Genomic DNA, 27,702 nt, shown 5'->3' with positions numbered 1-27,702 from the left:
CTTCACATGATGTTTTTGAATGCCACCAGCAGTTAGATCTGCTTTCATCTAGATGAAGGGGCAGAGAAAGGGGCGTTATTACAGCCCTTCAATTTCTACCTCTTCCTGAGGAAATAAGGTGATCTGTTCCTTTAATAAAGGGAAAAGCACCCTCCAAAGAAAACCTGCAAGATGCACAGCCTTGGCTGATTTGATTTATACATATATATATATATTTTTCACAGGCTCTTGGGATTAGGCATGATTCTGCCTATCACAAGCACTGTGCCAAATATCAGGTGATAGCCCCTGTCCTTAAAGATTCTAAAGTTCATTCAAGAGAACAAGTTATAATGTGACAATGCTGTGATAGAAATGACCCACAATTATTATTGTGATACATAAGAAGACTGCTCAAAACAGACAGAAGATGAAAAAGGAGAACATGTTATCATGGATGTATTCTTGATTGTGCTTGGTTGCTTTAGTGAGAAAAGGGTAGCATTAGCTGCTGAAAATATAAGCAGTAGCAAAGAGTTGGAAAATTATCTTCAAGGCTATAGGAAACAAGAAAGACTTTTTAGGCTACACAGTGACATAAAGAGTTTGTTTTTTAGAAAGATCATCTTCATAGTCCCATGAAGGACGATTGGCGAGAGATGATCCTGAGGTAGAAAGATCTAAAACCCTATGACATTCATCTAATGGATGATGATGAGAGCTGTGGTAGTAGATGTAGAACCTGAGGCTGATTCAAAGAGTATATAGGAGATAGATTCTATGGCACTTGGTAATACTTGGCTAGATGAAAAGGAAAACAAAATAGAATCTAGGATGACTCACTTTCCTTTAGGTGATGGAAGTGTTGCTAATTAAAAGAAATATAAGAGGAAGGGCACTCTGCAGAGAGAAAATGCATTTAGTTTTAAATATGTTGGGTTAAGTTCCTCATGCAGTGTTCTGGAGAGGTCCAGTTGGAAATAAGATGAAAAATTTTTATGACGCTCAGGAGGAAAGTTAAAGAAATAGAATTTCCATGCAGATTTGATGGACAGTATCTTCTAATTATTCATGATACCCAGTCATAGTCATAATTTTATTAGATACATGCATATAAATTAGTCACCTCCTGATATCCCTCTGTTTAAGTGTTCGTTGGTACAACTTTGCCTTTCAAATCCTGGGATTAGGAGGTCTTGTCCTAGCCTAATCTTCAAAAAAGCAAACAACAAAAAAATCAGAACAGCAAGAGGGTCTACAAAATGAGGTGGGGACTAGGCCTATTAAAAGAAAGAGGCACCATCAGGAGTGTTGTTCCTTGCAAAATTGGAGAATGGGGTAGAGAGAGTTAGAGGAAGTTTTTGACAGTACAGTTTAATACAGGTAGAGGGAAGTCATGTTCACAGACAGAGCTTGACTTTCAATAAATGTTTGTTAAATGAAAGTGAATCAACAATCAGGGGAGCTGAGGAGAGGTCAAGTCTGAGTAGAGGGAGGTAAAGAAAGAATGAGAGGAAGAAAATATTAGGTAAATTGAATGTTCTGTGAAAATAAATTGATCATTTTGATTTTTTGATGAACCTGGGGAAGTATCTTTGAAGTAGATTTCAAAGAAATTTCAGAATAAGTGTTCTGGGCAATGGCAACAACACCAAGAAAGGGTTTAATCTTCTGAAAGGTCATGGAAGCATGCATTTCTTTAGATGCATGTATTATTATAGTACAATTGGTTAAAGAAATGTTTCATTTCTTTATAACCTCATTATGTTCATTCTTTAAAAAGCTCAAAGGAGAAAGCAGTGCTTTAGTGATGGCTGCACTTTAGTATTGTGAGACAAAGTACAGGGTTCGGGTCCCAATTGAAAAGATTTTTGATTGTGTAGATTCAGGATTAGACCCAAAATTGTGTGCCTTTGAGTTTGATCACCATTCAAGCCAAGCCCTGAGGCTTTTGACATTGTGAAGAAATAGTGACAGATCAAAGGATAAAAAGAAAAATCACTGCAGATAAAATTCAGTTCACACATTTTAAAGCCAGGTATATCCTATATACCATTGGGGTGCAGGGTCAAGCTGTTAGTGCTGATGAGATGTCAGCTCAAGAGAGCAGAAAACATTTTATGTTGTGATAACAGTAGAATGACCAACACACTGATCTTTAATCTCTGTGTTTGCTAGAGGGAAAAAGTGAAGGAAGGCAGCAAAATAAACACTCACAAAGCAGTTTCCTCAAAAGCCATCTGAAAGTTCTGAGCCTCCCCATACTCGTCTTAGAGATGCCAATGAAAATTCTACCTCTGTCTAGCGAAAGTTTATTTTTTTCTCATTTTTCTGTTTTGTAAAAATAAGGCAAAAATTACAAAGAAATACCTTTGGTCGAGGAAGTATTAATATATAAAATTCAGTTGTGTATAAGAGGTCCACATGTATTTTTGTCTATTTATAAACACTAAAAGTTTTATATTTTATTAGTATATTATTAGAATTATGAATCTTGGACTTGTAAAGACAGTGTGAATTGGGTCTTAGAAATCATCTAGTTATCCTTTCTATGTCATCCTTTTCAAATGAATATACTGCAACATTTTTGGTTAAAAGTTAAATTTTGCTTTCATTATATTCACATGTAAAATGTGAATGTGAAAGGAAAATGTGAAAGGAAATGACCACCCTTGTCAGGAAGGTATTCTGTCAGAAGAATGATGACTGCTGTAATAACCACCTGTTCATTTAAGAGGCAACTTGTGGCCAGGTGCAGTGGCTAACACCTGTAATCCCAGCTGAGGCTGGAGGATTGCTTGAGCCTGGCACTGTGAGAACAGCCTGGGCCACATAGACCCTGTCTCTACAAAACAAATTTAAAAAATTATCCTGGTTTGGTGGCACATGCCTGTAGCCCCAGCTACTCAGGAGGCTGAAGAAGGAGGATTGGAGGATTACTTGAGCCCAGGAAGTTGAGGCTGCAACGATCATGCCACTCTATTCCAGTCTGGGTGACAGATAGAGATCCCGTCTCAAAAAAAAAAAAAAAAAAAAAAGATGTGAAAATAACATGAGTTAAATATATATAATAAAGGAAAAAGAGGAAGAGAGAGACAAGAAAAGAAGGTAAGAAGCAGAAGAAGAGGAGGGGGTGAGAAGTAAGAAAGGGTGTATTTATGATATATTGATATAACAGTTACTCTTACTGGAGACATTATATTTAGAGACACTGACAAAATTTATCACTGTTGCTTTAAAAAATATAATATTGGAATTAGAAGAAGTAGGGGAAAAGAAAAAATATAGAACTTGCTATAGAAATCAGTAAATACCTTTTATTTCTTTTTTTTTAAGACTAAAAATTGTCTTGTAACCTAACAGCTGATGCTTTAAAGAAAAAAAAAAAAAATCCACCCACTCTTCAAGTCTCTGTCTATTTGTAATTTCCCAGTTCCCTGGAGGCCTCGTGAATTGTGTGGCATTTTTGCAGAGAAAGATGGCCCTGCTAAAAACTAGTGGATCACAGCCTGGGCAAACTACAGCTATCACAGGGCTGTCCAATAATACACCTCTATAAGGTGTCGTGGTGGTTCCGAGGCTCTTCATTGTTATTTTTCACACATGTTGACTCTCACAGACTTACAACAGCATATGTTCATGGGAATGGGCTGACACCTTGATAAAATCATTTACAACTTACTTTATGACTCATTTTAGTCCAATATCCAAAACACACCTACCCAGTTACTGGAATATGATTACAGCAGAATTCCTATAGGTTTAAAAACATACTGATGAAAACTTTGTCGAGTAAACATTTTATTTTGACCACTAATGTAGTTAAAAAGTGAAATCTATGTTTATGTTAATAACAACTACATTCAAAATATTTTATATCACTCAATAAGTTAAAACAAATAATGCATACTGTGATAACTTATTGATTGCAAAAATATTGCAAAATACTTTTATCCCATCAATATCATCTCATTTATTAATTTATATTTTATGGTAACTTTGCAAAGTGTATACTACCTTAATATACACTTAGAAAAAAAGATCTGTAGTTCACAGAGGTTTAATAATTTTTCTAAACCCTCCCGCCTTTTCAGCAGCTAATCTAAGAATTGTGCTCACATGTGTTTGACTCCAAAACCCAGGTAATTCCATTGTCTCACAATATACAATATTGATTATACAGTAAATTATTTCCAAAGTATATAAAAGTAACTATATGAAAGATGATGGTACAGAGCCTAACATTTTTCCTTAAAGAAGTACATAGTAAGGTTATTTAGTTGGAAAGTATGGCAGATTATGAAAATGATTTGGGGCTACTTTCTTGAGAGGTGTATTCGGGTATCTCTAAAGAGTTCATGATCGTGGTGAGAGCCCAAGTGAAAGTGGCTGACAGACATGTAATAGTGCAGTAACTGGAACTTCATGGCACTCAGGCAGTTCTGGACAGGGAAGAGAGAGAAAGCACCAACAGGCCGGGCGCGGTGGCTCAAGCCTGTAATCCCAGCACTTTGGGAGGACGAGACGGGCGGATCACGAGGTCAGGAGATGGAGACCATCCTGGCTAACACGGTGAAACCCCGTCTCTACTAAAAAATACCAAAAACTAGCCGGGCGAGGTGGCGGGCGCCTGTAGTCCCAGCTACTCGGGAGACTGAGGCAGGAGAATGGCGTGAACCCGGGAGGTGGAGCTTGCAGTGAGCTGAGATCCGGCCACTGCACTCCAGCCTGGGTGACAGAGCGAGACTCTGTCTCAAAAAAAAAAAAAAAAAAAAAAGAAAGCACGAGCAATGGAGCTGATCCCTGCAGCGAATAATTCTAGAGGGCTGGAGATGCAAGTCAAATGGAAAGTCTGAAGTTCACATGTGGTTACATCTACCTTTAACTCTCAGTTAGCTGTGACACCCCCTCAAAGTAGCTAGTGGAGACATCATCCTGAAAAGTCCTGGCCTCCACCTCACAGCAGCAAAACAACTCACAAGCACAGGGAGACAAAAATTCATCACTACAAATTGTTGCAACTGACTCACCCAGGATGTGAAATTTCAGAATCAAAACCCAAAGAATCTATGAATCAACTATATCCCCATCATCCTAGAACTTGAACCTAAAATAGTCAGGTATAAACACTCTTGGTCACCAAAGTATGCATTTTTTTTTAACCTCCTAATATGGAACAAACTTAGCGTTCCCTCTGAAAAACTGAGAAAAAACACTGAAATTATTATTATTATTATTATTATTATCATCATCATTATTATTATTATATAATAGAGTCTCGCTCTGTCGCCCAGGCTGGAGTGCAGTGGCATGATCTTGGCTCACTGCAAGCTCCGCCTCCTGGGTTCATGTCATTCTCCTGCCTCAGCCTCCTTAGTAGCTGGGACTGCAGGCGCCCGCCACCACGCCCGGGTAACTTTTTTGTATGTTTTTTAGTAGAGACAGGGTTTCACCTTGTTAGCCAGGGTGGTCTCGATCTCCTGACCTCGTGATCTGCCCGCCTCGGCCTCCCGAAGTGCTGGGATTACAGACGTGAGCCACCGTGCCCGGCCAACACTAAAGTTATTAAAGATATCACCATTCAAACTAAGGAACCCATCTAACTATGTACTTATGAAAGAGTTACTTCTAGAAATAAGCAAAGAGTTTAGATGATATTCAATTTATGTTCTTAGCATGGTTTCTAGGTAAATGATTTTTTATCCATAAAATTATTCAGATATTAACCAAAATAATTGGTAATTTAAGCCCTGTTATAATTTTAAGTAAATAAATTATTGCTTCCTAAATTTTCATGTTTTTACAAGTATGTAAATTGGTAATACGTAATATAAAGGGAGTATATTTTAAAGTGTTAGATTCCACAATTATTTGAAATAGAAATGCAGGTTACACTATGAAGTCTACTTATTTGAAATAGTATGTAGAGAAAGCATGGTTATTGGCCTGTATTACTTTTCCTAGTTGTCTCTTTTGGGGGAAGCTTTGTCCATAGTTGTATGTCCCAAACATGTTTGATCTGCCCTCCTGGTGTGAAGGAGGGTAAAGGATGGCTGTGTCTGGTGAGCCCTCCTACTCCCAGCACTCATGTCCCTGGATGGCTCACATGCATGTTTCATGAAATCTCCACAACTCCTATTTCACCCTCCACCCCACAAGCCTGGACCTCCCTGTCAGTCACACCAATGCTTTCCATCTCCACCCCTCTAGAATTGCTTGCCTCAGGGATCAGTTCCATTGTCCATATTTTCTCTCTCTTCCCTATCCAGAGTTACCTGAGGGCCATAGATTTCAGTGACTATACCATTATACATTTGTGCCAGCCACTTTCACTCAGGCTCTCACCACAATTATGACCCTCTAATAGATGCCCAAATCTCACAAAGATGGTCCCAAGTCATTTTCATAATCTGCTGCATCTCTTAGGCAAATGATCTTACTCCCTGTTTCTTCAGGGAATAGTTTTAGACTCTTGACCATCATCTTTCATGTAGTTCCTTTCCTCCACCTCAAAAGATTTTAAGGAACTCTTATATTTTTTCTGCTCCTCTTGACATGTTTATTATCTCTCCCTATTGGTGGAAGAAGAGCATGCTGGCCTCTTAGAGAATAACCCCTCCACTCATGTTCACGATTCTTCTTCTTCTCCGTCATGCGTTCCTCTCAATCACTCCCATTTCTTCAGTTTCTCTCTCCTCACCGATAATTTATCTTCTACCTACAAACATTGTAAAAAATCATACATGAGAGTAGAGAGATCCTTAGAAACATCCTCAGGGAGAATGAAAATTCTTGGCTCTTGAAGTTTCTGGGCACAGGCAAAGATAGAATACGCAACAGAATAGAAGTTTTGGACAAAAGAGAGCATGCATCAGGATGGTGGAGGTGAAAACCAACATTTCATAGGGGAATTTAGGAAAGGAGTCCTGAATGATGCATCATGAAGTCATACATTCTAGCAGCACCCACCTTCAGCACTGGCACCCAAGGAGAATGACATAGGCAGATGCCACAGGGGAGCAAAGGATGTTATAGAGAAACAGTAACTGTTACAAGCCTAACTGGTCCCTTTCTGAATTTCAGTAAGTTATTTTTTTCTCTAGAGAAATAATGTAGCTGTCAAATACACTTCTCTGGCTAACTGCTTCATAACTCCAGATAGTTACAGAAATTGTTGCTGCCAGCATGAGTCTTAAATTAGGCCAATTAGACTGCAATTCAGGAGTCTAAGACCCTGAGTATGTGTAAGGAAAAAAACAAAAGAAAACTGTTTTGAAAAAGAAGCCCGAGCATTTTAGAGAGAGAGAAAAAAGTGTTTATTCAATGTTTATTCAATTTTCATGCCTAAATTTAAATGCTGTTAATTCAATTAAATTGTGTCAAATTGAGTATTATTAAGCACTTACTATATGTCTGTCTGTTCTAGAGGATGCAAATGTATTTACGCCTAGGTGATACAAAAATCTGTATTAGGTGAAAGGACTTAGGCATGTGAAAAAAATTAGAGAACAGAGTTCAATTATAAGCAACTGTGAAAATATATGCTCAGTTAATAATCTATAAGAATGGTCAGAAAAAATAAAATCAGTTTTGGTTAGAATTATCCATGAAGGAAATGGGAAAAAAAGGCCATTGGCAGTGATAGAAAGGGTATTTGAAAAGAGAGAAGTAAGGTTACCTCAGCCTACAAAAGCAAAATTTTAGCTGTAGAAACATGGCCTAGTTATATTTGAATGTTATCATTGGGGAGATAGAGAAGGATGCAAACAAATACAGTAGACCCTTAAACAACATGGATTTGAACTGCATGGGTCCATTTATCCATGAATTTTTTTTCAACAAATGTATTGGAAATTTTTTTGGATATTTGTGACAATTTGAGATAACTCACAGACAAATTGTGTAGCTTGGAGGTAGCAAAAGATTAAAAAGGTAGGTATGCCGTAAATGCAAAAAATGTAGATTCTAGCCTATTTTATTATTTACTACCATAAAATATACACAAATCTATTATAAAGTTAAAGTTTATGAAAACTTACACACTTTCAGACCGTACATGGTGCCATTTGCAGTTGAGAGAAATGTAAACAAACTTAAGGGTGAAGTATTAAATCATAACTGCATGAAATGAACAGTAATACATATGTACTACTGTAATAATTTTGTAACCACCTGCTGCTGCCATTGTGGTGAGCTCAAGTGTTGTGAGTATCTGCTTAAAATGCCTTGTGATGCTAATCATCTCTACACGAGCAATTTCATCTCTCCAGTAAATTGTGTCTAGCAATAAAAAGTGATGTGTCAACGTTCTTGCATTTTTCATTGTGTTTAGTGCAATACCATAAACCTTGAAAGCACCATGGGACCCATCCAAAGTGTCAGTAGTAATGCTTGAAGGGCTCCCAAGAAACAGAGAAAAGTCATGACATTACGGGAAAAAGTTAGCTTGCTTGATATGTACCATAGATTGAGATCTGCAGCCGTGGTTGCCTACCATTTCAGACAGAAGATTCATCTTGACAACAGATGATAGAAACTTATGATATCGATAAATATCATACAGTTCTATAAATGCATTTTCTCTTCCTTATGATTTTCTTAATACCATTTTTTCTCTAGCTTACTTTATTGTAAGAATAGACTGTGTTTATATATATATATACACACACACACACATATATGTCATACAAAATATGTGTTAATTGACTGTACATGTTACCAGTAAGGCTTCCGGTCAACAGTAGGCTATGAATAGTTAACGTTTTGGGGAGTCAAAAGTTATATGCAGATTTCTGCATTGTTCAAGTGTCAACTGTATATATGAAAAAGGGGATGATCTTTTCTGTGAAGCCACTGCCTATGTTGCATTTCATTTGGGCTCCCATACACTTCTAGGAAACCTTTCTTTGGTAAATTTTACAGTAGAATCTCATGGTTAAAAGCACAGGATTTGAAGCCAGACTGTCTGATTCAAAGTCTGGTTACACCACTTAGTGAATGACATTAAGCAAATTATTCAGTTTTTCTGTAACTTAGGTTTTTTTCATGTGTAAAATGGAGATAATAAGAGAACTTACTTGATAGGACTATTGTGAAAATTAAATGACTTAAATGTGTAAAATGTCAAACCCAATGTCTGGCACAAGTAAGCACTTTGTAGGTAGATGCTATTATTATTACTATTGTTGTTATTATTATTATTATTATTATTATTATTATTATTATTATTATTTGAGATGGAGTCTTGCTCTGTCACCCAGACTGGAGTAGAGTGGCACGATCTAGGCTCACCACAACCTCTGCCTCCTAGCTTCAAGCAATCTCCCTGCCTCAGCCTCCTAAGTAGCTGGGGACTACAGGCATGCGTCACCACACCCAGCTAAGGTTTGTATTTTTTTTTTTAGTAAAGATGAGGTTTCACAGTGTTGGCCAGGCTGTACTTGGACTCCTTACCTCAAGTGATCCTCCCGCCTCGACCTCCCAAAATTACAGGTCTGGGATTACAGGTGTGAGCCACCGTGTTTGGCCATTACTATCATTATTGAATTACCTTCTGCTTGTTTCTGAGCTTCATGTCAGGGGCTGTGCATTTATTTATTTAATTTAAAAATGTTTAATTAACAAAGATTGAATATATTCAAGGTGTACAATGTGATGATTAGATATACTTCTACAGTGTGTAGTGGTTACCACAATTAAACTAACACATCCATCCCCACCCATGCTGTACCCTAGATCATAAAATGTATTCATTATAACTGAAAGTGTATACCATTTGACTAACACCTACTCATTTTCCCCACCCAGTAGCCTTTGAAAAATGCCACGCTATTATCTGCTTCTATGAGCTCAGCATTTTTAGGTCTCACATACGGGCATACCTTTTTTTTTTTTTTTTTGACTTTAAGTTCTGGGATACATGTGCAGAATGTGCATGTTTGTTACATAAGTATACACATGCCATGGTGGTTTGCTGCACCCATCAACCCATCAGCTAGGTTTTAAACCCCGCATGCATTAGGTATTTGTCCTAATGCTGTCCCTCCCCTTGTTCCCTATCTGCCAACAGGCCCGGTGTGTGATGTTCCCCTCCCTATGTCCATGTGTTCTCATTGTACAACTCCCACCTATGAGTGAAAACATGCGGTGTTTGGTTTTCTGTCCCTGTATTAGTTTGCTGAGAATGATTGTTCCCAGCTTCATCCATGTCCCTGCAAATGATATGAACTCATTCTTTTTTATGGCTGCATAGTATTCCATGGTGTATATGTGCCACATTTTCTTTATCCAGTGTATCATTGATAGGCATTTGGGTTGGTTCCAAGTCTTTGCTATTGTGAATAGTGCTGTAATAAACATGCATGTGCATGTGTCTTTATAGTAGAATGACTTATAATCCTTTGGGTATACACTCAGTGGTGGGATTACTGGGTCAAATGGTATTTCTGGTTCTAGATCCTTGAGGAACCACCACACTGCCTTCCACAATGGTTGAACTAATTTACACTCCCACCAAAACAGTGGAAAAGCATTCCTATTTTTCCATATCCTCACCAGTATCTGTTGTTTCCTGACTTTTTAATGATCACTGTTCTAACTGGCGTGAGATGGTATCTTGTTGTGGTTTTGATTTTCATTTCTCTATCGATCAGTGATGATGAGCTTTTTTTCATATGTTTGTTGGCCGCATAAATGTCTTCTTTTGAGAATTGTCTATTCATATCCTTTGCCCACTTTTTGATGATTTTTTTTTCTTGTAAATTTGTTTAAATTCCTTGTAGATTCTGTATAACAGACCTTTGTCAGATGGATAGATTGCAAAAATTTTCTGCCATTCTGTAGGTTGCCTGTTCGCTCTGATGATAGTTTCCTTTGCTGAGCAGAAGCTCTTTAGTTTAATTGGACCCCATTTGTCAGTTTTGGCTTTTGTTGCAATTACTTTTGGTGTACCATGTTTTATTGTGCCTCACAGGTACTGTGTTTCTTACAAATTGCAGGTTTGTGAGAACTCTGTGTCAAACAAGTCAGTGGGTGCTATTTTTCCAACATCATGTGTTTACTTTGTTTCTCTGTTTCACATTTTGGTAATTCTCACAATATTTCAAAAGTTTTTATTATTACATCTCTTATGGTGACCTGTGATCAGTGATCTTTGACATTATTATTATAATTGTTTTGGAGCATCATAAACCTGATCTATATAAGATGGGAAACTTAATACATGTTGTGTGTGTTCTGACTTCTCCACCAACCTGCTGTTCTCCCATCTCTCTTTCTCTCTTTGGGCCTCCCTATTCCATAAGCCATCACAATATTGAAATAAGGTTAATTAATGACCCTAAAATGACCTCTAAGTGTTCAGTTGAAAAGAAGAATCACTTTAAGTCAAAAGCTTAGTAAGGAAGCCATGTTGAAAGCTGAGACAGGGCGAAAGCTCAGCCTCTTGTGCCACCTAGCCAACTTGTGAAAGCAAAGGAAAAGTTCTTAAAGGAAATTTAAAGTGCTACTCCAGTGAACACACAAATGATGAGAAAATGAAACAGTCTTATTGCTTATAAAGTTTTGATTTGTCCATATAGAAGATCAAACTAGTCACAACATTCCTTTACCCCAAAGCCTAATCAGAGCCAAGCCCTACTCTCTTCCATTCTATGAAGGCTGATAGTGGAGAGGAAGCTGCAGAGGTTAGTTCATGAGTTTAAGAGAAAAGTCAATCTCCATAACATAAAAGTGCAAGGTGAGCAGCAAATGCTGGTATAGATGCTTCAGCAAGTTATCCCAAAGATCTAAGATCATTGATGAAGGTGGCCATGCTAAGTAACAGATTTTCAATGTAGGTTATTCAGCCTTCTATTGGAAGAGGATGTCTCTAGAAATTCATAGCCAGAAAGAAGTCAATGTCTGGCTTCAAAGCTTCAAAAGACAGTCTGACTCTCTTATTGGGGGCTAATGCAGCTGGTGACTTTAAATTGAAGCCAATGCTCATCGACTATTCTGAAAAGCCTAGGGCTCTTAAGAATTATGCTAAATCTAGTCTGTCAGTGCAAACAATGCCTGGTTGATATCATATTTGTTTATAGCATGGTTTACTGAATATTTTCAGCGCAGTATTGAGACCTACTGCTCAGAAAAGAAGATTGTTTTCAAAACATTAATGGTCATTGAAAATATAACTGGTCACACAGAAGATCTGATGAAGATATACGAGGAGTTTAATGTTGTTTTCATGCCTGCTAACATAACATCTGTTCTTCAGCCCATGGGTCAAGCAGTATTTTGACTTTCAAGTCTTACTATTTAAGAAATATATTTTATTTTATTTTACTTTATGATTTTGAGACAGAGTCTCACTGTGATATCCAGGCTGGAGTGCAGTGGCATAATCTGGGCTCACCAAAACCTCTGCCTCCTGGGTTCAAGCAAGTCTCATGCCTCAGCCTCCTGAGTAGCTGGGATAACAGGTATGCACCACGATGCCCAGGTAATTTTTTTCTATTTTTAGTAGAGACGGTTTCACTGTGTTGGCCAGGTCTGTCTCGAACTTCTGGCTTCAAGTGATCCACCTGCCTCGGTCTCCCAAAGCGCTGGGATTAGAGGTGTGAGCCATGCACCCAGCCAAGAAATGTATTTTAGAAGGCTATAGCTGCCATAGATTGTAATTATTCTTATGGATCCAGGTAAAGGAAATTGAAAACTTTCTGAAAAAAATTCACCCTTCTAGATGCCATTAAGAACATTCACGATTAATAGAAGGAGGCCAAAATATAAACATGAACAGCAGAAATTGATTCTAACCCTCATGGATGAATTTAAAGGGTTCGAGACTTCAGCGGAGAAAGTAACTGTAAATGTGGTAAAAATAGCAAGAGATCTAGAATTAGAAAGTAGAGCCCGAGAATGAGACTGAATTGCTGTAATTCATAATCAGATTTGAATGGAAGAAAAGTACCTTCTTATGGATGATCAAAGAAAGTGGTTTCTTGAGATAGAATCTTCTCTTGCTGAAGGTGCTGTGAACATTATTGAAATGACAACAAAGGATCTAGAATATTATATAAACTTAGTTGATAAGGCAGCAGCAGGGCTTGAAAGGAATGACTCCAATTTTGAAAGAAGTTCTACTCTGGGCAAAATGCTATTAAACAGCATAACATGCTACAGAGAAAACTTTCATAAAAGGATATGTCAATCAATGTGGTACTTTATTGTTGTCTTGTTTATGAAATTGCCACAGCAATTCCAACCTTCAGCATTTTGCCACTCTGATCAGTCAGCAGCCATCAACATTGAGGCAAGACCCTCCACCAGTCAAAAGATTATGACTTACTGAAGGCTCAGATGATAATTAGCGTTTTAAGCAATAAAATATTTTTAAAATAAATTATATACTTTCTTAGACATAATGCTGCTGTACACTTAGTAGACTATAACAGAGTATAAAACTGACTTTTATGTGGGAAACCAGAATATTTGTGTGACTCACTGTATTGTGATATTCAGTGTATTGTGGTGATTTGGAACTGGACCTGCAAGGTTTACAAGGTATACCTGTATAAGTGAGAACATAATGGTAATTTGTCTTTCTTTGCCTGACTTATTTTACATAGCATAATGTCCTCTGAGTTCATCCACGTTGTTGCAAATGACAAGTTTCCTTTTTTAATGTTTGAATAATATACCCTTGTATATATGTACCTCAATTTCTTTATTCATTTTTCTGTCCATGGACACTTAGGTTGTTTCCATAGCTTCCCTATTGTGAATAATGCTACAATGGAAAAGGAGGAATAGATATCTCTCCAAAACATCGATTTTATTTTTTACATATATACCCAAAGTGGGATTGCTGGTTCATATGGTAGCTCTGTTTTTAATGTTTTAAAGGAAACTCTGTACTGTTTTCTGTAATAGCTGTTCCAGTACATTCCCACCAACAGTGTACAAGGGTTCATTTTCTCCACACCCTTTCCAACACTTATCTCTTCTATTATTTCTCTTCCTCCTCCTCCTTTCTCCTCCTCCTCTTCTTCCTCTTCCTCTTCTTCCTCTTATTCCTCCTCCTCCTCCTCCTCCTCCTTCTTCCTTCTTCTTTCTTCCCTCCTCCTCCTCCTCCTCCTCCTTCTCCTCCTCCTCCTCCTCCTCCTCCTCCTTCTTCTTCTTCCTTCCTCCTCTTCTTCCTCTTCTTTTTTTTTTTTTTAAACAGAGATGAGGTCTTGCTATATTGCCTAGGCTGGTCTCAAACTCCCGGCCTGACACAGTTCTGCCACTTTAGCCTTCTGCATAGCTGGGATTACAGGCATGAGCTACTGCACCCAGCTTCTTGTCTTTTTCATAGCAGCTATCTTAATAGGTGTGAGGTGATATATCATTGCAGTTTTAATTTGCATTTCTCTAATGACTAGTAATGAACATCTTTTCATGTGCCTGTTAGACGTTTGTCTATTTTCTTTGGAAATATGTCTATTCAGATCCTTTCCTTGTTTTTTCAAAACTTTTTGACAAAAAATTATATATATATTTATTTTGTATAACATATTTTTTGTAATATACATGCATCATGGAATAGTTAAATTGAGCTAATTAACATATGCATTAGTTCACATATTTTGCAGTGAGAACACAAATTCTACTTTTTATGGCGTTTTCAAGGGTATAATACATTGTGTTAACAATATCACCATGTTTTACAATAAACATCATACAATTTTTTCTTCCTATCTGAAATTTTGAATCCCTTCACCAACATCTCCCCAACTGCTCCCCACATCCTTCATTTCCCAACTATTCCAGCCCCAAGTAACCACTATTGTACTCTCTACCTCCATGAGTTCAACTCTTGTAGATTCCACATATGACTGAGTTTATGAGGTACTTTTTTTGTGCCTGCCTTACTTCACTTAATGTCCTCCATGTTTGTCCATGTTATTGCAAATGACAGAATTTCCTTATGTTTTAAGTCTGAATAGTACTCTACTGTATGTACTATTCAGCCTCCACATAGATATATGGATCTCTCTCTATATGATATATATATCTATATCCATAATATATCTATATATAGATATATATGATCTCTATGTGATATATATCTATATATGATATATAGATATTATATATATAATCACATTTTCTTTATCCATTCATCCATAGACAGACACTTAGGCTGATCCCATATCTTGGCTATTGTGAATAATGCTGCAATGAACATGACAGTGCAGATATCTATTTAATGTACTGATTTCATTCCTTTGGAAATACACCTAGTAGTGATTTGTTGGATCACATGGTAGTTCTATTTTTAATTTTTTGAGAAACCTCCCTGCTGTTTTCTGTAATGGTTATACTAATTTACATTCCCACAAACTATGTACAAAAGTTTCCTTTTTCCACGTTTCTGACCGCATTTATCTTTCATTTTTTTTGATAATAGCTATTCTAAAAGGTGTGTAGTGGTACCTCATTCTGATTTTAATTTGTATTTCTCTGAGGATTAGTGATGTTGAGCATTTTTTTCATATACCTATTGAACATCTGTATATCTTCTTTTGGAAATGCCTAGTCAGGTCTTTTGTCCATTTTTTAAATTGGATTCTTTGTTTTCTTACTATTTAGTTGTATGAATTTCTCATATAATTTGAATATTAGCCCCTTATCAGATATATGGTTTGCAAATACTTTCTCTCATTACGTGTTGCCTTTTCATTTTGCTGACTCTTTCCTTTGCTGTGCAGAAGCTTTTTAGTTTGATGTAGTTCCACTTGGTATTGTTTGCTTTTATTGCCTGTGCTCTTGGTGTTCTAGCCAAAAAACATTGTCAAGACCAGTGTCAAGGAGATTTTCTCCATGTTTTTTTCCTAGGCTTTTAATGGTTTCAAGTCTTACATTTAGATCTTTAATCCATTTTGAGTTAATTTTTGTGTATGGTGTAAGATAAGGGGCAAATGCCATTCTTTCTCATGCAGATGCTCAGTTTTTCAAACATAATTTATAAAAGAGACTTTCTTTCCTTATTGTTGAATATCAGTTGACCATATATGCATGGGTTTATTTCTGGATTCTGTATTTAGTTCCATCAGGGTGCTATGCCTTTAATGTGTTGAAACTCTAGAGTCTATCATAGACCTAGAGTAGAGGAGAAGTAAACAAATCTTTGATGAAGAAAAGAAAGTCTATTTAAATGAAGCATTGTTTAATACTATACACCCCTTCCCCACATACATACCTTATGGCAAGATACAATTTGCTTAATGAACACCATCATGCCGTTATAGCAGTTATCTTGTTTCCAGCTGGCTTACAACTTGGACCCCTCTCTGAAATTCTGAAAGTCAGTGTAGAAACATTAGCCATATTAAAACAACAACAACAACAAGAAAAAAATAATCTACACAATAATAGCTACAACCTTTTTGTGGAGCTGAAAGTTAATCTACCTTTGCTTCTCTGGTGAGCTATGGTAGGTTGCTGAGCAGGCGAGCATTGAAATAATAGCAGTGTTTTAGTATTTCTTTTTTCATTAGACATTAAAAAAAAAAGAGAGATAGGATTTTGCCATTTGCCCAGTCTAGTCTCGAACTCCTGGACTCAAGCAATCCCCCACCTTTCCATCTCAAATTGCTAGGATTACAGGCATGAGCTGCCATGCCCAGCCAGGAATATTTATGTGGGACATATCTAAAAGTAGATTGTCTTGAAGAGAGCGCAGCTATAAGGTGGTCAGGTAGGCATGAGGTAAAAAGGACTAGGACCCCAGTGAGAATTTTGTCTACCTTTGCAGTAGACATGGCAGATACCAGATGTGTATTAAGAATATTGAATAATGGAGACCATTGGAAATAACATGTGAAGAATACACATAATGCTTTTTAAAACCAAACTTACAGTATCTTATATTATCTGTGGCTGTAACTACTCATGTTCACTTTTTCCTTTAGTGTGAAGTATTAGTAAAGGCAAAACATTCTGCATTCCAAGAGTTGACCTATCGTAGTGATCATTTTATGTGTTAACATGACCGGACCACAAGGTGCCCAGGTTAAACATCATTCTCAGCATTTCTATGAGGGTGTTTTAGGATGAGATTTACCTTTAAATTGGTAGACTAAGTAAGGTAGATTGCTCTTCCTAATGTTATGGGCCTCATTCATGTGGTTGACAGCCTGAATAGGACAAAATGGCTGACCTTCTCCAAGGAAAGCTTTCTCCCAACCTTACTGACTTCATTGGCTTTTCTCTGCCTTATGATTTGAACTGAAAAATCAGCTCTTCCTGGAATTCAGACTTACTGACCTTTGGACAGGAACTAGACCATTAGCACTCCTGAGTCTCTAGCTGGCCAACTCACCTTGTAGACCTTGGGATTTGTCAGTCACTATAATAATGTGAGCCATTTCTTATATCCAAATATATTTATTATAAGGAATTGGCTTATTGGTTCTGTTTCTCTGGAGACCCCTGATTAAAACACCTATACTATAGATTTTTAAAATCTACTAGGCAATTTCTCTCAGGTTCACATGGATATTGAAACAAAGAGAAAAATTCAGATGTTACTTGCAAGCATAGTCTTCCTATTAAATAAATTTTCCATGACATTAAAATTAATATCAGCCATGGCAATTATGTGTTCTTTCCTCTCTTAAAGTAATGGCACTTTTATCTAAAATTCATTTCATAGTGATATATTCAATGATTACTTGAGTCTTCTTTACTTACATTAATTAGGCTTTAACAAACCAGACAGCCCATAAAATAATAAATAGCTTGAAATTAACATAGTGAAAATTCATTTAAAAATCTCTTGGTTTCTTAATTTACTGCTGCTCCTGAATAAATATGCTCAGATATTTTTATTTTCCTTTAGTGTGAATCATTTCAACTTAAAGATTAGATGTTTAAATATTTTGAGACTCTCCAATGTTTTCCAACAGTGAACAATTGTAAAAGTTTTACGTCTCTTAATGACTATGAGTTCAAATAACACATTCATGATAATCTTTTAGTTTAATATACATACATGTTAACATATACATATATATTGAACTAACATTTAACTAATTACATATTAGTTTCATATATATATATATTTATTTATTTGTTTAGACCTGTGCACAAATATATGTATGTACACACACACACATACACAGATAGGCTTGTCCACACATAGATCTGTGTATATTCTGTCTGTAATGATTTCAGGTAAACAAATATATTTAAGTGGAGATAAAATGTATGTTTAGTGACTTACATAGCTTCTCTTCAATGTATGGCAATCATAAAATCAACCTCAGCCACAGTGGTATTGGTGATTATGATAATAAAACTTACATATGTAATGGGCTTAGCAAGTTTGTGCAGCAAGGAGATTGGCATGGTGGCCCATGGTATCCTGCAATGCTAGGATTATATTTGTAAGAATAGCAAGTCAGCTGTCCAGATGGTAATTGTAGCAAAGTAAGAGCAGACTTCAACTCCTATTCTCAGGGGAACTGATCAGGGTTGCAAGAATATAGGAAACATATAATAAGAGGGTTGTAAATGTCCTGGCAGCCTGACTTAGTCATTTTCTGCTAGTATAGGTAGACAGAAGAAGTTCAGTTCTTCCTGGGCCTGAGGAAGTGTTCATGAATTTGCAGATAAGGGCAGGGTCTGTGGTCATATGGTTAATAGAGTGGACTGCTGATAGCCTTTGGTAAAAGCCAACATAAGAAAGAGGTGCTTTGGTGGCCAGGTGTGGTGGCTCAAGCCTATAATCTCAACACGCTGGGGGGTCAAGGCCAGAGGATTGCTTGAGCCCAGCAGTTTGAGACTAGACTGGGCAACATAGCAAGATTGTCTCAAGAAAAAAATTTTTAAAAAATAGCCGGGTAAGGCAGAGCACACCTGTAGTCCTAGACACTTGAAAGGTTGAGGCAGGAGGGTCACTCAGGCCAGAAGTTTGAGGAGCTGTGATCATACCACTGCACTTCAGCCTGAGTGACAAAAACGAGACCTTGTATAAAAAATGAAAAAGGTGGTTGGAGGTACTGTGCTCTGAGGTTTTGTTTCTGACTATTGTGTTAAAATGTCTTGACCTGGGACCTGGTTTAGATGAGGAATTCCATGGAAAACTGACTGTTCCTTTGCAGATTCTTATTTATGAAACTCTCCTTGGCAGTCTTTTGTGTGGTTTGCATCTCAACTTTGACTTGTGCAACCCCATACCCAAAAATGAAAACAAACTCTTGATGCTTCAAACATACGTTTATTCTATTCTATGTATCTCTGTTTTAGTGAATTACAGCACATCTACCTTGATCTGGTTGAAAGCCAAGGATTTAATTCCTCCTTTTCCTCATCCCTGCTAGTACTACTGACATAGTCCTATACTAATCTTCTTGCTTTAATTCCTTTTCTGCAAGGCATCTAGTCTAATATTCTTAAAACTAGATTATGCCTGATTGAAACTCCTCAATGAATTCCCAATATACTAGGAAAAAATCGAACTTGTCTCTCACTGACATTGCCCTGATCAGACTCCCGCAGTGTCTCATTTTCCTCATTCCCACCTCTTCATTCCTCCAGCAACAGTAACTTTCTTCTTGTGGCTTGAACATGCCAAGTCTTTTACCAGCCTCGACCTTGTATTCTTGCTATTTCCTCGGTCTGGAATTCTCTTCCCCTTGTTTGCCGCATGACTCCTTTTCATTCTTCAGGTCTTTATCACTTGGCATTCTGTGACAGATAACAGAAACCAGTCCACTTTAATCAGAAGGGCACTTAACATGATAAGTCAGTGCTTACAATTTTTTAGAAGGTCTTTGGAATAGCTTCTGATGTGGAGCTATTCCAGACTCCAAGGACACCATCGCAGAGCTGGCCCTCTACATCTGCCTCATTGGGAAGCTGGGGAGTTAGGAGGCTCCTGTCCCACCTGCTGGCTTCAGGGTTGTACTACTGTAACCATGAGCAGGGGATCAGGAAGTGGGGTCAGAACTATTACCTTCAGGAACACATCTTATGTGCTGTCTGACAATAAGGAGGCTGGACTTCTGTGCCAGTGAAGTAGACACCTTTTCTGCCACTGTGTCATCCTTCTACAGCTTAGTTCTGAATCAGTGCTTCTCATGAGTGTATCTGTTTGTCTGTGTCTAAATCCAGATCCCTAGCTGCGGAGGAGGATATGAAACATAGCTTTCAGCTTTCCAGTTTCTGGAGCACAAGAAGGTATGCAAAATGAGGTTGAAACAGATGATGGTCTGCCAGAAGGCCTCCCCTCATTCCACCTGTCCATCCCATGAAATCCTACTGTATCATCCTCTTTATTCCCATAATAGCAGTTATTATAATCTCTGTCCTTTTTAATTGGTTTTTCATTTGTATGCTGTCTGAGTCTTCCAGTGCTGGACTGTAAGCTCCACAAGGCAGGGGGCTTTCCTTACTTATGCAGGACTTGGCATGTGCAAATGCTAGCACAAATGTGTTGCTGAATTGAGTTGAATGAATGAATAAATAGAGCCTACTTATTATTTCTATATTCACTAAAGGACACTCATTGGTGTCTGACAAGATTCCCTTTTACTTGGGGTGACCATATAACTTGTTGCTCAAATAGGGACACTTTGGAGAAAGAAATGGGTAGCATGATTAGTAATTGTACTAAGACAGAAGGCATGAAATGGGACTGTCTAAAGCAAAGCAGGCATACAGTCATCAACTTATTACAATCTCTATTCTCTGACAGACTCATCTTCTTAGGTTGCCTCAGAGGGATCCAGACGTCTCTACCCTGGCCAACTCTTTTTACTCCTTCATTTTTTCAGTCGTTGGGTAAGAATTTTAGTTACATGGACTATGACAACAGTTTCATACTTCCTGTGGGATTTCTAAAACTAAAAAAAATTCTCACAATATTTTACTATCTAGACTATTTGAACTTGATTCTAGATCTTGTAACAATAAAAATCAAAAGCAGGGTTCTAGTGTATGGTTTTCCAATGTCATTTTAAGTAGGTTACTCAGCAATCACTGGGAGAGTTTACTAGAAACAGATTTTTAAAAACATCTCTGTTGGAGCTACTGATTTCTTTAGGGGAGCTCAAGAATCCATTCCTTATAAAACTACCAGTGAGTAGGGTGCACGGTTAGATTTAAGAACTGTGAGATAAGAAGCGTCTGAGGCCCCTTCTATATTTGGTACAAGGATTAATAAGTACCTTTAACATATATAATCATTGGCATTAACTACGGTAAAAGCTGTAAATGATTCAGCAGTGGGAATTGACAGGCTACTGTGCTCTGGCGTGCAGGATGTCTATGTGATGTGATGCATGTGTTTGCAACACAAGGCAGCCCACCCCCAACCTTCCGGGCCTGCAGCTGAGATCAACTGTGACTAACCTGATTCCAAAACTAGCTGACTCATTTCATTGCTTCCTGTTTCTCTTATTATACTTTGAAATGTTTTCAGTGAAGAGACTAGCACTCTGCCCAGTGTACTGTAAGTGCTTGGTAATTATTGGTTATATATATATATACATTTATTAAAAGAAGGAAGGAAGAAAAGAAGGAATGGAAGAGAAGGGGAGAGGGAGGAAAGGAAGGAGGGATCAAGTAATGAGGCAATATGGTAAATATAGTAGAGAAACAAATTTACTGTTCTTTATCAGGATGCAATTTTAGGAATTTAGGATTTAGGAACATAAACACAAAATATCTTGGGAACAAGACAAAATTATATCCTCTGTTGTTTCAGATGACTTGTTAAAAATTGAAATTTTATTGCACTGGCTTTTACACATCTGAGTGCTAAGGTAACTGCTTGTTTGACTGAATGTAACTTAACAATATATGTAATGGACATTTTTTAGTTTTTTAAATGATGTAACAGGTTGATGTGAGAATGGACTTGCTCAGGGTGAACTAATTTGGGACTGGAGTTTGAGAGGGCCTTTTATCACCCTCATCAAATTAGGTAATTTATTTCTTTCAAATTATTAAACTTTAAAATATAGATTATAACATTTATTTTAGGGTTGTGAGAATATGAGAATCAAGTGATCTAACGAATGAGAATCATTGTTTTGAGAATCAATGAGCTAAGGAATGAGAAAGTTCTAGGAAATATTTTAAAATGAGATATTTTAAAGTGAGATATAAAAAAGATTACTTGCCCTTTTCTCTGAAACAGGTTTTCTCAAAAACCATTAATAACTAGAATATGGAGGCATGCTGTATTCAAATCTGTTGCAGTCTTCAGCCTTATTTTCATTATATTGAGTTCTTGATTTCTTGATATATTTTAGGTCCAACATGGTTTCTTTCAGACACCAGTATCTGAAAGAGCTTTTTAATGAAATAGATTTTTAATATTCATTCATTGTCTAGATATTGTGAAATTGCTGTTGTTCTATACCAATCTTAGATGTAATACAACCTGCAGTTACTGATGTGAAATTAAATAGAGCAACTTCATTCTGTAAAGTTGAATCAGTGATTAAAATAACCTTATGAACTATCTGAACAGTGTGTGTGCATTGGTTCTGGTTTTCTTCTATCTAATTGTAATCCCAATATCAGTTAACATCCTCCATCTCTCTGTGCAGTTATGCTTACTTACTCTGAAAAGATGTTACAGTGACTGGAAAAAAATCAGTTTATCCATCAATAGACCTATATCTCATATCTCCTAAAAATGCACTTTCCATCATTCTCTTTTGAGCCAATATTTATTATTGTCCCAAAAAATGTGCATTGCAACTGGAGAGATGCAGCCAGCTTAGGCAAGCATGATTGTAGTGGGCTTAGGGCATTTCTGGGGCACTCTGTCTCTTTATCTGGAGCCTGGAAATGATTGTTTGACACACACCAAAGGGAGAACTTCATCAGACACTGAAAGTGGTACCTTGGAGCCTGCAAAAATACTTCCCATTGCTCCAGGGTTGGAGAAAAGTAAAGAAGCAGAAACATAAAAGTCAAAATCAAAATGTAATAGAAAAATGAAAGAGGAAATAGAAGAGGAAGAAGGTGATAAAAATAAATGTATGAACTGCTTTTTTATTTAGCAGTCTTATCAAAATCACAGGGGAATTTTTTGTCTGTCAGAGTCTCAAATCCTTAGGGATCTCATGAAATATCATGAATTTTCAATGTGCTTTAAATTTTACATTTTTGAAAGCAAGGGAATTTTCTTACATACCTCATCAGTCCAGCAGATACACAGTAGCACAACAGAACTCTTATAAGCTTATTTTTATCGAATTCACTTCTTATAAAAGCAGTACAGTTACAATTGAGGGAAATAATGGAAAATGGCTTTGCTGTGAATTTTGATGACTTTGTTGAATCTTTAAATCTAACCTCATTCCATCTATCATTAGCCTTTTCCTTTCATGCCCTTTGATGGCAATCGTGTTTTACAGATGAACCCATTAATTCAATGGGAGGTTAAGTGATTAGCTCTGCCTGGCAGTCAGGTGCAGGGTTAAGATTAGACAAAAGTCCCTCAGGGTCCAGTGATTGCTAAACTTTGAGGACAGTGACCCTCCTTATTATAAAACCAGACATTCAGAAATTATCTAACAGCCTCTTTTACCACATTCCAAAGAAAGTGTATTTACCTTTACAGAGAAAGGGCCTACAATGGTTCTAAAACCCAGGTTGCTAGAAAGACACTTTCTCCTCAGAAGCTAATATAATTTAGAGAGAATTTCTTGAGATAAATATAAATGTATTTCAATTTATGCAATGCCTACATAATTAACAAATAAGTAAGTATTTGTTTGGCTTGTTAATATTCCAGGCATCCCAACAAGCTCTATTGGGGTTACGAAGGTATGCAATGCATAGAACCAGCCCACATTGAGTCATTCATTGTTTCATTGTTTCATTCATTCATTTATGACAGTCAATTCATTTATGACAGTTGTTAAATTAATGAAAAAGTGACTTCATTAGGAAAGGTTTCACGGTCTAGATTGTATCATATGGATAAAATATTAACAGACACAGAAGTGTGAGTCCTTCCAGGTATAGGAAATAACATGACAATCTCCCTCCTAAATAAATCTCTGTGGTAGAAAGACACAGTAGCATTTATTGAGTAGCATATGCACTGATATGCCTAGAGCATTTTGTAATATGAGTACATGTGGAAAGTAATTTTAATGTAAGTTAAATATTTATAAAATACATATTTAAAAGGTAAGCACCATTTTTCTTCAATTTTGTGATTCATCTAGTTTTCTGTAAATGGTAGAAAACAGAACAATTCTTTTATATTCCGATCCTTCCTCCACAATCCTCTCAATAAAATTATAACAAAGAGTAAGCCACTACATAATTCCCCTTCCACTTACTATAGAAGAAAATCAACTCTTAAGATTAATTGTGAGGGTTTCAGCAGAGTATTGCCTAATTAAAGATGACCAGAGAAGCGGCAGCCTCAGAAACTCCTTTAATTTGACAGCCTGAATACTCAGCATGTTTAAGAGTAGTTCTCAGGGGTAGTTCCACAATCTATTCCATTTGTATAAACCTCCAGAACTTCACTCAGACAATAGGAGTGTGCAAAGGAATAATTTGCTTCCATGAACAACAAACATTTATTGCATTTGCTTGCATTGTTTCTCACCTTTTTAGTAAATATTTTATTTCTGAAATGAAAGAACTGTTTTATGGAAAAAATTCCTTGAAGACGCAGATTTCCATGAACTTGGGGTTCTAGCCATTGCAGCCTTGAGTATAATTTCCACCTGAAGGTTGGGAAAGAGCATTTTTGAAGAGATGTGAGCAACACTGAAGCACCCCTTCTCTATTTTCAGCAAATAGTGTTTTTAAGGCTTCTTTGTTCTTTCCTTGTTAAATCTTCAGATTAGTAACTGCTGATTAATGCCCCAAAGAGAAGGGATTACAGGAAGATAAGTATTGCATACTAATTTCCCTAAATTTGGGGATGGGGAGAAATACAGAAAGATGTGAGTAAATGCTATAAACATTTCAAAAGAAAAAAAAAATGACTCACAATGGGGAGATGTGTTAATGTGTTGTTCAGGCAATAAAAGTGCTTTACTTTCCTTCTTTTATAGTGTATATTTAAGGCATACGACATGATGCTTTGATGCACGTATATTACATATATATTTAGTGAAATATACTAAGGTCAAGCACATTAACATATCCATCATGTCACATAATTACCTTTTTAACCTTTCTATTTTTTGGTGGTAACAGCATCTAAAATCTGCTGTCTTAGCCAATTTCTAGTATATAATACAAAATTATTAACTGTAGTCCTCGTGCTGTACATTAGCTCTTGAGACTTATTTATTTCAGTTGTTTATGTAACTGCAACTTTGTACCCCTTGACATACATTTCTCCATTCCACACCCACTCCTTGTCCCTGATAACCACTGTTGTACTATCTTTTTCTATGGGTTTGACTTTTTTTTTTTTTTTTTTTTTTTAATTCCACACGTAAGTGAAAACATACAGTATTTGTCTTTCTGTGCCTGGCTTATTTCACTTAGCATAATGTCCTCCAGGTTTGTCCATTTTGTCACAAATTGTAGGCTTTTCTTTCTTTTTTTTTTTTAAGGCTGGACAATATTCTATTGTGTATATGTTATGCATTTTCTTTATCCATTTATCCCTTGAGGGACACCTAGGTTGCTTTCATATCTTGGCTATTGTGAATAGTGCTGCAACGAGCATCGGCGTGTGGATATTTCTACAAGGTGCTGATTTCACTTCCTCTTGGGTATATAACCAGAAAAGGGATTGCTGGGTCATATGGTTTCGCTTCCTACGTGGAAGACCCCCATAGTTTTGAAGGCCCGTATTCAGTAAACTGTCTACAAATATAACCTTTAAACCTTCTACCTCTCTCTCAGTCATAGCTCCCTTAAAGAGAGGAGGCTTCCATGTGTTAACACTGCATCGTTATCCTCAGCAAACTAACACAGGAACAGAAAGTCAAAGACCGCATGTTCTTACTTGCAAGTGGGAGATGAACGATGAGAACAGATGGTTACAGGGAGGGGAACAACACACAATGGGGCCTGTCAGGAGTGGGGGGCGGGGGAAGAGAGAGCATCAATATCAATAGCTAATACATGCGGGGCTTAATACCTAGGCGATGGGTTGATAGGTGCAGCAAACCACCATGGCACACATTTACCTGTGTAACAAACCTGCACATCCTACTTATGTATCCCAGACTTAAAATAAAACACATTTTTTAAAAGAGTTTTTGTTTCTTAAATTTTGCATCCAATTGAGTGCATCACTCACTTCATCCTAGTCCTGGCCCTGTGTATCCACTTGTGCATTTCATAGTTAACTCAAGCTATTTGTCTTCTACCTTCAATCAAGCCTTCTTTCACAGTTACTCCCTGTTTCTGTGAACGTCATCACATTTTACCTGGTTGTAAAAGCTAGAAAGCTGGCTTGCCTTCACCCTTTTCTTTATCCCTGTCTCGCCAACCTTATAATCAATGATCATATATTGCCTCTTATGGCTCTTTAATATCTTTCTTCAGAAACACTGTCTCTACTTAAGACCCTCCTCATTTCTTTCCTGAATTGCCAAGAATTGTCCTCTAACTATTCTTTTGTGCTAATGTGTCCCCCTATCCTTCTCTGTTATTTACATAATTGTGGCCAGAGAAATTTTTCTAAAATGCAGATCTGATCATACATCCTTGACTACTTAAAGTCTTTCAATACCTTTTTATTGGCTTCACATAAAATCCAAAATCCTTAGCAAGCCGTATAAAAACCTTAATCATCTGGACCTACTAAGTCCTTCATTTTTATCACTTGTCACTGACTAATTAAGACCTTTGCTGAAATTACCTTCCTTTGCAGGAAGGTAAATAGGTTATTTCTCACAGCATTGGACCTTCTAATATGCTATTTCTTCTGCCTGAAATTCTCTTCCTTTAAAACTCAATTCATAGGGCACATTATCCAGGAATTCTTCTTGATGTTTACAGTTTCAGCTAGGCATTCATTCCATCTACTTCCTGTCATTTGGTACTTCCATTTCATAGCTGATACTGTTTCCTGGTTAGCCTGGTCTCCATGCTATGAGTTATTTGGGAACAGGGACCATATCTTTTAATCCTGTGTCTCTAGTACATTATATAGTTCTTGGAAGGAAGTAGGTATTTCCAAATGATAGAAGATATCAGTACAGAATATTATTCTTTTCTCATTTTCATAGTAATAACAGAATTCCCTTTAAAAATGTTTTAATATATTCCTAATTTAGTATTTTGACGCATCAAGATTTGGCTATCTGCCTAGAAATAGTTTTTCTTGAATATAGTCATCTCAGTCCGTCCCCTCACTATCCTTCCTCTGTTGGAAAAGCCACCCCATCCATGCAATCCTAGTACAAACTGAGATGCTTAAAAATCACAAAATTTTATTCAGAGGATATCTATGAAGCAAGATTGGGGATACAGGAAAAGAGTAGTTTAACAACTGACAGGACCACACACATTCTGTTTCTCCATTCTTTTTTTTTTTTTTTTTTTTTTTTTTTGAGACGGAGTCTTACTGTGTCTCCTGGGCTGGAGTGCAGTGGCCAGATCTCAGCTCACTGCAAGCTCCGCCTCCCGGGTTCACGCCATTCTCCTGCCTCAGCCTCCGGAGTAGCTGGGACTATAGGCGCCCGCCACCTCGCCCGGCTAGTTTTTTGTATTTTTAGTAGAGACGGTGAAACCCCGTCTCTACTAAAA

General features: G+C 37.1%; 1 protein-coding gene across 11 annotated transcripts in view; it reads left to right on the top strand.

The window, feature by feature from the left end:
• Positions 1-27,702, top strand: part of GRM8 (glutamate metabotropic receptor 8) — an 810,901-nt gene that overhangs the window by 527,794 nt on the left and 255,405 nt on the right. For 2 of the 11 annotated variants that reach the window (XR_002733955.1, XM_023223468.1), the window contains exon 7: positions 20,716-20,787. The exons of 8 other annotated variants lie outside the window; for them this stretch is intronic. Coding sequence is in view for 2 of the 3 variants with exons in the window: in XM_023223468.1 (XP_023079236.1) it covers positions 20,716-20,787 (72 nt within the window). In the remaining variant the exon portion in view is untranslated. Of the gene's footprint in view, positions 1-20,701; positions 22,481-27,702 lie in introns of those variants that run through there. One more of the 11 variants, XM_031936128.1, reaches the window with a different exon arrangement.

This window comes from Piliocolobus tephrosceles, chromosome 8 (genome assembly GCF_002776525.5).
Source record: "Piliocolobus tephrosceles isolate RC106 chromosome 8, ASM277652v3, whole genome shotgun sequence".
NCBI classification, from domain to species: Eukaryota; Metazoa; Chordata; class Mammalia; order Primates; family Cercopithecidae; genus Piliocolobus; species Piliocolobus tephrosceles.
This window is presented reverse-complemented; position numbering and strand designations above follow the sequence as displayed.